The sequence below is a fragment of the Lissotriton helveticus genome, chromosome 12 (assembly GCF_964261635.1).
Source record: "Lissotriton helveticus chromosome 12, aLisHel1.1, whole genome shotgun sequence".
In the NCBI taxonomy this organism is placed as follows: domain Eukaryota; kingdom Metazoa; phylum Chordata; class Amphibia; order Caudata; family Salamandridae; genus Lissotriton; species Lissotriton helveticus.
This window is the reverse complement of record NC_136073.1, coordinates 304,550,108-304,564,207: the sequence shown is the minus strand read 5'-3', so window position 1 is coordinate 304,564,207 and position 14,100 is coordinate 304,550,108. Positions and strand designations below refer to the sequence as shown.

The 14,100-nt window shown below is 41.6% G+C and overlaps 1 protein-coding gene across 2 annotated transcripts in view; it reads right to left on the bottom strand.

The window, feature by feature from the left end:
* LOC144797774 (fatty acyl-CoA hydrolase precursor, medium chain-like) overlaps positions 1–9,274 on the bottom strand; it is a 420,050-nt gene extending 410,776 nt beyond the window's left edge. Inside the window, exons 1-2 of one of the 2 annotated variants that reach the window (XR_013603460.1) lie at positions 9,096–9,200; positions 4,338–4,507 (exon numbers count right to left, since the gene is read on the bottom strand). Coding sequence is in view for 1 of the 2 variants with exons in the window: in XM_078668535.1 (XP_078524661.1) it covers positions 4,338–4,419 (82 nt within the window). In the remaining variant the exon portion in view is untranslated. Of the gene's footprint in view, positions 1–4,337; positions 4,508–9,095 lie in introns of both variants that reach the window. The other variant, XM_078668535.1, reaches the window with a different exon arrangement.
* Positions 9,275–14,100: the final 4,826 nt, after the last annotated feature.

Genomic DNA, 14,100 nt, shown 5'->3' with positions numbered 1-14,100 from the left:
AGAGATGGCTATCACTCAAACAGAACTCCAACCCGCATTGTTTTCTCTTAAAAAAGACAAAGCTCCAGGGCTGGATGGTTTTACAGCTAACCACACTTTTTAAATTGCTTATTCCTAAACTCTGTCTGTTAATTCATTCTTTTCTTGCTTCGGCTACCTCCTATGGCTCATTTCTAGATGCCTTCATATGCTTAATTCTAAAAGTGGGTAAAGATCCACACTTTTGTAAAAACTATCGTCCGATCTCTTTAGTTAATTTAGATTGTAAGATTTTGTCCAAGGCATTGGCTTTACGGTTAGAAGTGTTTTTCCCTGATCTTTTAGGCAAGGAACAATCTGGCTTTGTTAAGGGTAGATTTCTCTAAGACAATACTTGCCTATTTTTTTATATAATTTCTAGATTTGCAAGCTTACCTGATTATCTAGCGGCCATTGCCTTAAATGCAGAGAAGGCTTTTGATCATCTTATTTGGCCTTTCCTATTTCTAACTTTAACATGGTTTGGTTTTGGGCCGAAAATTATATCTCTCATTTCTCTTCTTTAACTTCTCCTAAGGTGGCCATTTGTGCCAATGGTCTCACATCTTCTTTTGTTAACCTTCACAGAGGGGTTCGTCAAGTTTGTCCCCTTTCTCCCTCCCTTTTTAATTTAGCCTTAGAACCATTTATAGCTCGGATCCACCAGAATGTTATCATTTATGGTTTCTTCCATGGATCACAACAGGTTAAATTGGCTGCATACGCTGATTACATTTTACTATTTATATCTCAACCTAATTCTTTACCTTCTGCTTCAGAAGTTGCTTCTTACTCATCTGTCTTGGGCTACAAGCTAAATACAGACAAATGCGAAATTCTACCCCTTAATAAATTCACTTTTAGTTGTGTTTTCTCTTCCTCCAATTTTACGCAATCTAAACAACTTAAATATCTTGCTCTTCAATTCTCTTCCTCTCGCTCATCTTCTGTTTCAATTAATATAGACAACTGTATTCCGACAATCTCCTCTCTAACTAGTAAATGGCATTGACTTCATTTATCATGTTGGGGCTGTCTTGACACCATTAAGATGATGTTGGTTCCTGTTATTCTTTTACTCTTTCTAACTTTCCCCTACATGTCCCTCTTAAGCATTATAAGAAATTAAATTCATTATTATCTGCTTTCCTTTGGAGTAATAGGAAGCCACAAATGTCTTTAGATAAGCTGAAACGAGCTAAGGGATTGCACCCCCCTCGCTATATACTTTGTTATTGTGGGATTCAGGACAAGCTTTTTTATCTCCATTTTCTTTTTCAGAATTTCTGTCCTTTACTCGGAAACGCCCATGGATTTTGACTCCTTTTTTAACTCTACTATATGGAATAACCAATTTATTCAGGTGAAAGAATATCCTATTTATTGGCATTCCTGGAGATTTAACGGGTTGATCTGGGTTCATCAATTATTCAATAGAGCTTCATTTCTTACTTTTCCTCAAGTTCAGGTTCTCTTTAGCCTTCCGTTTACTTTCCTAGCCAAATATCTTCTTTTACAAGGGGTTATGGTTCAAGCATATAACTATTTCAAATCTATTTCACACTCTTATACTTTATCATCCAAACAATTTGCTGCTATTCTACCTATGTGTCCTAAGGCTTCCCTTATTTAGTCTCATTTACCTGAAATTCCCACTTTGAGATCCGAGTCTAAGACTGAACTCACACGGAAGGAGTATCATTCCATAATTGTACTTATATCCACCTGGAAACTAATCTGGATTAAAATCAGGAAATCCTCCTGTGCAGCTAGTACTACACAAACTTTTTTTTCCACTTACAACAGACTCATTATGACACCTGACACCCTCTATAAGATTAATCACGATATTCCAAACACTTGCTGGACTTGTTCTGCACCACAAGCTGACTTGAAACATTTACTTTTCACCTGTCCCCTAGTCTCATTTTCTATTTCAAATGTATTTTTAGGTTGTATATTCGAGGTTTGGGTTAATGTTCCTTTTTAATATACAGACACTAGATTTGTCATTAGCACACGCTTTCCAACAAATTACTCTTAGCTGGAAAGATTTTACAAAATTGTCTTTTAAGGCGTGGTGATATGCAGTTTGTCACAACCACTGATTAGACACTGCATATATGCATCCTTTATCTCTTGTTTTAAAATGAAAGGCCTTTTGGACACCTGTTAGTGAATTTCTGGATTGCTCAGATATCACAACTTTTGCCCCCCACCTCATCTTCAGGAAGTTCTACAACCTCCCTGACTTCCCTCTTAAGACTTTAGGATTTGTTTATATCAAATATCACCTTACAGTCTCTCCAGTATGTATAGTTGATAAATAATCAGACTGTAATTTTCTGTTTTTATGCATTGTGTACCTTTTTTGTTTTTCTTATTTTTGTTTTTCATTTTCCATATCTTGTGATTAATTGCTTTGTATTATTCTACTGTCTGTTATCTCAAGTTGAATAAATATTCTTTTTAAACTTAAATGTAGAGCAAGTGAGCCAGAGACACAAAGACCTACAGTTTGGCTAGATAGCAACATAAGGATTGACTAAACATCCATAGCCCTAAACTGGGAAACAAATGTATCTTTTTGGACACTTTGGGCATATTACCAACAACTGGCGATATTTATCGCTAAATGGGCTGAGCTTTTTTTTTTTTTAATCGCCAAGCATCGCCGGATATTATCGCAGAGATAACGTGCTATTAGCAACGTTAATCTCTAAAGCGATAAAATATCCGGCGATAGCGGCGAAATGCGTGAATATCGCTGGTAATCCAGCGAGATTCAGGCATTATCGCTAACAGTGTCTTAGCCTGAATATCCACCTACCATTGGACATACAGGCTAAGAACTGGTCTGAGCAGCGCGAATATTTCCATTGCTACGCCTGCGTTGATAATAGGAGATAGCGATGTTAGCGACTGCTTTCAGTCGCTAACAGGTTGGGTACGCCCACTTTGCATGTCATTAGCGATAAATATCGCTGACATGCAAAGCGGGCCCCAAACCGCTCGCTATTGTCTCAAAGTTGTCGCTAACATCAGTTAGCGACAGCTTGCTAATAGGGCGATATAATTATCGCCGTTTAGCGCCCGAAAACGGACGCTAAAGCTGCGATAAACTAATATCGCCAGGCTTGGTAATATGTCCCTTCGTGCCTTATTATTATTATTGCTACAAGGTAGGACTGGTTCCTCCACGCAACTCCCCAGAGTTACTAATGCCGGGAGCAGTGCTAACCCCTTCTGGTGGAGTTACTGGATGTCGCCATCCCCATCGAAAACTCATAAGTACTCGTTATCAAAGCTTATATTTTGCTCTGCAGAAATTCGAGACCCTTGGAGTTAACTTTAAAAAGATAATTGATCACCATCTTATCACTTACCACTATGTGACTTTGTTTCAGTCAGCTGCCTGTGTTGAGGACATTAAGACTGAGAATGGTAGAGGTTTGCCAGTTGGTTGCAAGGTAACCAGGCTTTTGCCAGAAGAGTGCCAGCCTTCTATCACTTTCTGTATTTTCAGGCTACGATTCCTCCTAATTTCCTGGTGACTTTCCTTGTTGTTTTTGCATCACTGGAGCACAGAGATGAAGTGTTCCCACTCCACTCTGTTTTGTTTGTAGCCACTAGCTAGTCCCTGAGGGACTAGCAAAAGATTGTGTAAGAAGAAATCTCCAGAAGAGCAGTTACTCTAGTTATCTACATCCAGCCCAATCCCTCACGTTTACCATGCAGCTCAGATTGAACCCTGTGAAGAACCTACACAAGCTAGATATAACATCACTGTGTAAGTAGTTTGGCTGCCAAACAAGGGAGACTATATAAACATGTTCATTAATGGAACCTTTGGTGTACATTTCAAACAACAATGGAATATAAGTCTCCAAGATCTAATTGTAGGTGGTTCAGTGTCTCGGACCTGTAGTATGATATGTACTAGTGTCTTCTGGCTGTATGTGACAGAAACTGAAAATGTAGAATTTGAATAGTTTAACTAGTCATTTAGTTGTAATATTTCTCTAAACCATAATGTTTGAAAAAAATTATCCACTATGCACTGTCCTTTATAACTTAACTATTTTGAATATATTTTTTAACAGGATGGCAACCGTATCTTGTTCCCTAGATACACAATACAAAAATTGAGATGCAAAAAATAAAGGATTTGCTGATAAAATGTTTGTAAAGTACAGATCAGTCACCACCCCAAAAGTATCAAACAACCTGATCAACTAACTTTATGCATACCTACATTGCTTTCTGCCTCATGTTTTACTTTCACATGTGTGCACTGTAGAATAATAATGAGATCTTACCTTCAGCAGCGAGAGTTGTCGACCAGACATGAAAAGTAAGGCACATATACAGAAGGAGGGTTCCTTTGAGATCTATGTCCATTTTTTTAAGTGAAGAAGCCAAGGTGTGTTATATGTGTCGGAATTGATTCATACAAATCAACCTGTTGTCCTTCTGCAGCTACTAAAACCTGCAAGTAAAAACAACACGGTCAAAGTCAGACACCAACTTTAATTCTAACTTCTTATTCACTCCAGATAAAATCAAAACGAAGTTACAATGTCTCATGCACACACTTTACAATGACAAGTACAACTTTATACCACCTCCATGAGAAAGATATATTATATATATACAAGGGAGGCCTTGTAATCTTGTTTTCTTTAGACTTAAAAGGTAGCTATAGGCAGATTGTCACCGACTCACATAACATTTTAATGGTTGAAAGGGTGATTAATAATTCTAGCAGGACCATATACGTAAACTTCTATAATTCAGGGAATAGTGACCATAGAGGTTGCAACGTTGCTAACCTAGATAGCATTTTAAATACAGTAAGCCAGAATATCAAGTTTGCATACGAGTTTATTTTATTAGGCGATTTTAATATTCATTTGTGTAACCTAGCCTGTAGGGGAAGTAGTGATGATGATGATGATGACGCGGGACCACAGGGTCCCCACTTTGAACATTCTACAGAGGGGCAGGAGTTAGAAGAACTACTTGCCAACTTTGATTTGCACGAACCTGACTGGGGCCCGAGATTGCCAACTTATATCGGTGCCCAATATGGCACAGTAATAGATTACATCTTTGTCACACAAGGTATTCTAAACCGGACTATGGATTATCGCACAGTTTTAACACATTTTAGTGACCATAACCCGGTTGTACTTGGAGTGGCATGGGGAGTGCAGATGGGATCGCCTCCAACAACAGCAAAATTTGCCCATCCCTTGAGGACCACTGACCAAGATAGGCGAGTGAAATGGGCTAAAGTGATCCCGGAAAATTTTTACGCAAAAAACTTCCCTAAAATCAAAGATAAGGTAGAAATCTGTAAAAAATCTTGTGCCCAAAGCAAAGAAATAGTAGAGGCATATGAGGCAATATGCGGCCAGGTGTCAAAGGACCTTTTAGCCAAGCCAAAAAAGGGAACTCCTGGAACTAAGCGTTGGTTCGACTCAGCATGCTCAAATGCCCACAGACAACTGCTGGCAGCCCTAAAAAATATTCCTAGGGTACAAGATGATATTGCCAGATTAAGGAAAAGTTATAAGTTAGCCTTAAAGAATCGTAAGGATACTATCAAACGCGAAACATGGGAAAATCTCCTCTCAGTGGCAGTACTAAAGGACAGTAGGAGATTTTGGGAGATTATTAAGCAGCCTTTATTCTCGGATGATAATAATGAACCCATGGACTGCGTGATTTCTGATGAAGCTTGGCTGTCCCATTTTAAAAATGTTTATGGGGACGAGGATAAGGAAATTAAAGATGTCCCGCAGGTCATTGTAGCCGCACACCCTATCTTGTTTAATTCGCAAGAAGTGGAAAAAGCATTAATGGCTACTACAAAGCACAAGGCACCCGGCCCTGACGGTGTCCCTGCTGACTTTTTTATGTACTCACCAAAACTGTGGGCGGAGGTTTTGACAAACGTGTTCAATGCAGTGAATGGTAACCCAGTCCCTGCCTCATGGGCCACATCCACCATTGTTCCTATTTTCAAAAACAAAGGCAAGCGGGATGATCCTGCCTGTTATAGGCCTATATCCCTCCTGGACTCAACCGTAAAAATCTTGGGGAGAGTCCTTCTATTCAGACTGAGGGAGAATGTTGAGAGCTGTGGCGGGCTGTCCGAAATACAATATGGCTTTAGAGAAAGAAAAGGGACCATTGAACAGTGCATTGACCTGCATTTACTTATCTCCAAATACACTGTGGCCAAGGAGGGATCCGTGTTTCTAGCATAAATGGATCTCTCCTCGGCGTTTGACTTGGTCAATAGGACAAAACTGTGGTTGATCTTGTTGGAGATGGGCATCGACGAAGCCTTGGTCGCGTTCATGGCCAGTCTACACCAGGAGCTCTTCGCAGCTGTGCGCGTAACAAATGATAGTAGACATACTCCCCTGTTTAAATCTTTTAAGGGGGTACTGCAAGGTTGTATACTAGCCCCCTTGCTCTTTACCATCTACATCAATGGCCTGGGCGCACACCTTCGGGGGCTGGAGGCTGACGTCCCGTATGCAGGAGGTGACCAAATTCCGGCACTTCTGTATGCGGATGACGCGGTGTTGATCGCTCGCACTGGCATTGGCCTCCAGCATCTTTTGGATGCCTTTGGGTCATTTATGGAGAGTTTGGACCTTAAGGTAAATGTCTCTAAGTCACATACAATGGTAATGGGGCGTGAGTGCAATAAAAAAAGACATAAAACATTTTTTTGCAGGGGGGACCTTGTCTCAAAGGTATCCACATTCCCTTATCTAGGTGTTTTGTTTGACCAGAAAGGATCTTGGGGCCCACAGATAAGAGCAAAGAGGCTGGCTGTAATTAGATCGTCATCAGCTCTCTTGGGTTTTGCTGGTAAGATAGGGGCCAGGCCTATGAAAGCCCTCTTAAAAATCTACAAGTGTAAACCCGTGGCTATTGCGTCTTACGGTTCCGCTTTGTGGGGGTATGCAAACTTAGATCTAATACAGAGAGCAGAGAATAGATTCATTAGAACCCTGCTTTCTGTTCCACAGTCAACCCCAACTTACTCTATCCACAGAGAAGTGGGCCTACCTTACCTGTCAGACATATTAAGCTTGTCCCCTTTGATTCTATGGCTAAAAATGTGGTTGAACGAAGATCTTCCCCTGAACCATAGAATTATGCATGATGTTTTATCTCTGGACAAATTTCATAATATTCCATGGCTGGCCTATCTAGCTAAAACATTCACAGACCTGGGTCGCCCGGAGCTTTTTTCATTCCCAGAAAAAATTAAGGTGCATGATATTGACTTTATAAAAAAGTCATTCATGGAAAGGAAGGAAGCATGCCGTGAGGAATATGAATTGGTGAAACCATCGGCAAGGGAACATTGCCTTCTGGTTAGCTCATCCTCACTTGCATCTTACCTCAGTTTCGTTACACTCCCCTACCACAGGTTTTTATTAACTAAGTTTAGATTTAATTTGTTACACCTTCACCTAGGTTCTTTTAAGAGCTGGCAGAAGCCGGATTTAGCCCCTCCCTGCAGTTGCGACCAGTTTTCAGTGCAGGATACAATGCATTTTGTCATGTTTTGTAGTTTGTACCTAGAGCAGAGGAAAAAATATTTGTTTCCCATTTTGAAAGAGGCCGGCTTCACACAGGTGAGACCGGCTCTGCTCTTTCTACAATTAATGACTAATCCCCGCATCACTTTCTGCATTGCTAATTTTCTGGTAGCCGCTTCAAGGGTGAAAGCTGTCTGCCAAACTTCGCCTTAATGTAAATGCTTTATCACGTACATTTACTTCTGAATGTAATACTTATTAACCATGTATAACTGTTTTTAAATTGTATATTTATATTATCGTTTTTTGGGAAATGAAGGGAAAAAGTTTTGTACATAATGTTTTATTGTTTTCTTCTTTGTATGACTTTGATAAAGTCGAATAAAGATATTCTGACTGACTGATATATTATATACGCTATATATGACGGTTAACTCATATCGCTTTTAATTGCAACTGGGAGCACATTATCGGTGTCCATTGCAATTTACTGCCACCTGGTCTCCAAATTAACTTCGGAGAACACATCTATCATAACTATAGGATACATCTGGCTTTTTATGCAACAGAACGTTGCAACAGTTTACCTTTATTTTACAAGTGTAGGTAAAGTGCTATGGGCTAAAAAACAGACAAGGACTGTCAGAAGAGGCCAGAGATGACATGGAAACACATGAGCTGTGCATGAAAGGAATCACCTATAGCTTATGCATTGCCATATAGTACTTTGTCATCATAGCCACTATGAAATAACGGCCAAAATGTAACTGTCGTTATACTGGTCTAACAATTTCAGTTCTTCGTCCAGTGAACGTCATCTGCATGCCTGTAATGTATGTCTTTGATAAATGGGGGCAAACTGGTAGTACACTGTGGAGGCTAATGGGCGGGCGTTTTCAACCGCGTCTTCCTGGCAGTTGTTAAGTAGGAAGAGGCAATAATAACCTCAGGATACCGGACGGGCTGTTCAGAGTCTCGGACACACCAAGACCTTTTTATTCAATAAACACGACACACCCCTAATTAACTAATTGAGTCATTAAGTATATATTGAGTGAGTGAAAGCGCGCGATTCCTTTTATGAGCGCCAGTCTGCTAAGGTGAGTGAAACAAACCACAGCAGTAATGAACAACATTTAATCACTCCAGGCAAGCGTTTTTTTGTTGGTAACCCTGTTACAAATGAGTCTAGCACAATTTAAACTCACATTTGAATAATAGCATTCCCCCGGATTACTCACAACTCACACGCCCTCCTGTAAATTCACTTTGTGTGCAGGCGCAGCTCACATGTATAATGGGGTCACAAGAGCTCCAAACCCCGTTCGGACAGGCAAAGTCACAGTAAAAAACATTGCTTCAACTTTCGAGATGCACTTTAAATAAGTTATATGCGAGCACCGTATAAACAGGAGCAAACTTATAAACAAATACACTTTCCTGTTTTTAGATTTAATAAAACCTAAAACCATATTTTGAAATGTAGCACAGAGCAGTGTACTATACCTTCTCATTTCCTCTGCAGCTTCACTATGAGGAAGGTGCGGTTTGTTCTTACTTTGCAGACCTCTTTCAGACCGCACTTCTGCTTGCCCCTCCCAGGCACGTTTGATCTTGTTCAATCTGAACGAACTCGCATCCACCTTCATGAACTTTCATCCACAAAGTTCTCCCGGCAGTTTGACAGTTATTCATTTTTTTGCGCGTTTTATGACATAGAAGTGGCTATCAGAACTGCTCAGGGAATGCATTTTCCTTACTGTAAGAAATCAGCTTATTGGTTGAGGGGCGTGGTAGCACCACGCAGGCAACAACCACAATGCTGGCCAGGGTGAACCGCAAAAGTTATTAAATTAACCTCTGCCTCTGCTTAACCCTCTGCTAGCTAGGCACAAAGCTGTCAGGCTTCAGAGGCAAAGTTCAAGTATTTATTTAGCACACAAACAGTAGTAAAGTAAAAACATGACACATGAAAAATCCCAAACCATTTTAGAAAAATAGAGTACATTTTAATAAAAAAAAACACCAGAATTACAAAATAAAATTCGGTAGAAGCAGAGATATTATAGTTTAAATTCTTAGGTAGCTATTGAGCCTAAAAGCACAAATCGCCATTAGCGGGCACCTGGTCAAGCTAGATCGGGGAAAGTTACACGTTCAGGCTGGCAGATGCAGGCCAGTAGTAGGGACAAGGTTAGTTTAGCTGAAACCTGACCTTCTCAAAGTTGAGCATAAAGAGTTCCGTTTGCGGGGGGGGGGGGGGGAGGCCGCAGGGAGAGCGTTGCAGATGGTCGTTGCTGTAGCCTGAAGAGCAGGCCTGGTGTCACGCATGGTCATCGCTATAGCGTGAAGATCCTGTCGAGCATCACAGTTGATTTTTACTCTAGCTTTGCATTGGTGGTAACCACGGGTTCTCTGTGTAGAGCTAAGTACATATCTCGTGTTCCTTGTCATTGCTGGTGACTGCTTTAACATGAAGAGTCAGGTTCACCGAAACTTTATGTTGGCAATTGTCGCCAGCTGCAGCTTCTTGGCAGGAACGGGCCAGTTCACGGTCACTGTCGTCAACAACCCAAAACTTCAGGATTCCACATTCTTTCACAGGAGGAGCTCACCTGATGGTAGCCAAGGTGCCAGGAGCTGGGGAGGCACCTCTTGGGGATCAGGAACTCACTCCAGCAGTGCTCGGTACATTATAGTGGGGCGCGATGCCCAAACTCTCACCATATATGGTGGCACACAAGCTCTGTATAAGAACTCCTTCGTCCTGGTGGCCTACCGCTCTCCTCGGACAAGGGCAGAAAGGGAGGAACTTCTTCCCTTGTACAACGTTAAACCAACCAATGCCGGAGCTGATTGGTTGGAACAGGCTAACCCTGCGCTCATTTTGAGGCTAGGGTCATGCGGCTGCAACCCCATGGCTGTTTCTCAGCCCTGGGATTGCAGGCTCTCAAGTGCACATATTTGATTGGTCGACTCTATACAGCCAACTAATCTGACTTGAGGAAAGGCAGGAGTGAAAGTTGTAGTGCAATTGCACTAATCAGCCCCTCCTCCTGTCCTCGCACTGTAACAGCACCAGCCTGGGACACATTAATAAAATTATATTTATTACCATTTCCTTAACATCTTGACTGCAGTGCGAAATCCACCTCGGTGCTGGTGATTTATTGAGTGGGTGGTGTTCGGATGGCCCCCAGCCATCCTCTGCAAACGCCCATTGTGACGTTGGATGGCCGGGGGCCGTCCGACGCATCGAAGGGGTTAATGTGTGTGCCTGGTGCACTCACAATAGGCGGGGCAACGCTCCTCCACCCTAACAGAGGAGCTGCTGCTGACAGTCATCCTTGCACTGCCCCCACTGCCTCTATATCTCATGCTCTCTTGCACCCTCCACCCCCTCCCTCCAAAATCACCAAACATTACTAATGCTCAGTGTCTCCCTCTATCCCATGCTCTCCCCTCCACCTCTCTGCATTCTTCGAAACTTTCAAACCCATCCCAACCTTTCTGCCCTCCACCTTTATCTCAAGTCCCTGCCTCACCTTAGGCCTGCCAATGCCTTGCTAATGTTTGCAAAATTGTGTAGCAAGCGTTGGCAAAACTAAAAGTGGTGGGCTGCCATCTTTGAATATTATTTTGTACACTTCCCAGATCACCCCCAGGTAGCAGCTATGTATAACATGGTGAAATCTTGTAACAGTTTTACATTGTTATTTGTATTATTGTAGTGAGATAGTCAGTTAGGCAGCCTGTTCATTTTCTTTTGAAAAAATGTTAGTCAAGGAGGCCATCCCAGTTTACCATTTGCCTATCAATTATAGGAATTGCTCAGCCGTTAATAGTGGGTCAGGTGTGGTGGTGCTTTCAAAATGAACCACAATATATTTTACTCTGTCACAGGACAAACAATCCTACTGTTGGCAGCTCTTTTTACTAGCATATCTCTATGGATCTTGTTCTTGACTGCCACCAGGTTAGCTTTGTTAGATATCCCTGCCACCCAGCTTGATAAGTTCTCCATGAGTAATGATATTAAGGGTGATTTCTCCTTGGAACCATCTCTGACCTGCATCACACGTAAGGTCACTTATGCTCACTAATAGGTAGCAAAGGTTTTGCACAGACAGAAATAGAGGGATCTGCTGCAGTTCATTATCCCTGTTGGCCACATGAAACTTTTATCACCTGTCACACAACTTGCTGTCTTTGGTGAAGGAAGTCACAAAACATAGGGCAGCACAATTCTTCTGGGGGTTATCTTCCTGGTGAGTGGCCCTATTGTACATATCTTGGCTTATAGCCCAGTATCTCTATTGGACATCTGCCCTTGCCCTTTACTGCAATGCTGCCAATCCCACTTGTGCATCTTGGCATAGTGGGGCTAAAAGGATATAGGGACTCATTTGCCCCCTCTCTGCATTCTCGAGGGCCTTTTTCCAGCAATGAAACCTACTGAGAAGTCTGCCCATCTTTTTCAGTGTGTCTTGAGCGGCTGACCCTTTCTTCTTCCAACTTGCATCTGTCAAGATTTATATTGGACTGCGTGATCTGATGGACGTGGAATCTCATGCACACAGCCAAGCTGTGGAGAATGGTGTCCTTGGTGATACACTGACTGTTAAATTGAGTCCAAGTTTCTGACGGAGTCAACATTTACTGTATGTTAAATATATAGTTAATGATTCAAGTTCTTGTGAATTTGGAGTGGGTTTTTGTGCTCCCTTTTAATGACAGCATATAATGCACTGGTCTTTATTCAATGAATGTCCTTAAATGTCTTTGGTAACCTACATTTTTATATTTTTCTTCACTCTCAGTAGACTTTTTGAAAATTGTCCCAAACTCTTCTACTTTCGGTATCTTTCTCCACTTTTAGGAAATGCACAGAAAGTAGGGCCTGATGTACTGACTTACTGGTTGCAAATACAGGTCACAATTTGAATATAGTATTTTTGCAACTATAAATTTTGTTTGTGAACCAACCTAAGACTTGCTCAGTTTGCAAAAAAAAAGGATTTGGAATAGGTCGCAATCTGACCTACTTAATTCATATTCATGAGGAACGTCTCAAATTGTAATATACTCTGACTGGAAGCAATCACAGAGATGGTGGCCTACTGGGGTCAGGACACCAAGGGGCATATGTACAAAGAAGTGGTGGAGCATGTTGTTAGTCTCCTTGGCTTAACAACAAGCTCCACCACTTCTGAAACGCAGGACTGCACCATATTTACAAGACTATGTTGCAGGCCTGAGTTTCCCCCTGCGCTGGTGCTAAGTTTATCATCCTAGCACGAATCCAGGCAGCATCGCACCATCGGGCAAGGGTGTCTGCGTTCAGGGGAAGATTGGTTATGTGCAGGAAGGTCACCCTTCCTGCACGTAAAAAATCTTTAAAGGCTGCTTTGTAACTTCTATGTGTGCTGCTTCATGCTGCACTAACAGAAGTTGCAAAACAGCATTTTTTTAATGATTGTTTACGTGCAAGAAGGGGGACCTTCCTGTCCATTAATAATCATTGGCCTTTTGCTGTTTTCATGTGTGCTGCACAATGCAGCACACATGAAAACAGCAAAAATGACCAGGTTTCCCCTGGTCTTAATTCTGGCGTTGCCTCCTATTTACATCTCCCTCGTAAATAGGCGTCAGTGTCAGATTCAATGGGTGCTGGGGTGGAATGTCCATAGCAACACCCATTGCCCTTCCCTTTCACGCTAAGCATAGCATGAAAGGGGGCCTTATTGACAAGGTAGCGTTACGCCACGTTAAGTGGCTTAACGCTGCCTTGTAAAAATAAGGCAAAAAAATGATGTTCCCTTGGCGATAGGGGCTTGTACATATACCCCCCAGAATGTCGGTTATTGTCTCTCAATAAAGAAACCTTTCTTTATATTCAGCCATTTCTCTTTAAACAAAATAGGGTTGTATTTTAAAAAGTAATGTTTCCTTTGATCACTTTCCTGCTAGATGTTTGTCACCAGGAGAAATGACAATCCATATTGATTTATCTCTATTAGTATTTGTTTTGCTATTTCCTATGCCACAATGGAGAGCATAATAATTGCTTTCATGTAAGTAATATTTCCAAAGTGCAACTTGATGGCCATCCCCAAACAACACCACCACCGACTGCAGTTTGCAATGAGAAGTACCTACTGGCTTTATGCTCTCTAACTGAAAACGAATGCAAGTTGAAGGACTTTCATCCAAAACCAATGTGAGAATTTGTTGACATGCCTCATCAAAGTATGCTTACAGAAAAGCATGTCCCCTGTCTAATCGTACAAGCTCATCTCAAAAGGTGCTGCTGTTGCTTGCCAGAAGGCCAACCTGTGAATTGCACACACAATTCACGCCTTCCCCCTTTTTTTTTGCACATTCCCCATTTCTTCACCCTCATATCACCGACTGGTTTCTGCCCTCTTTTATTATATGCCAGGTTCTTTAGGCATTTCTTCAGCCTTTGTCACGTAAAATAAGCTTTACAGTGGAAGGACCTTTCTCACAA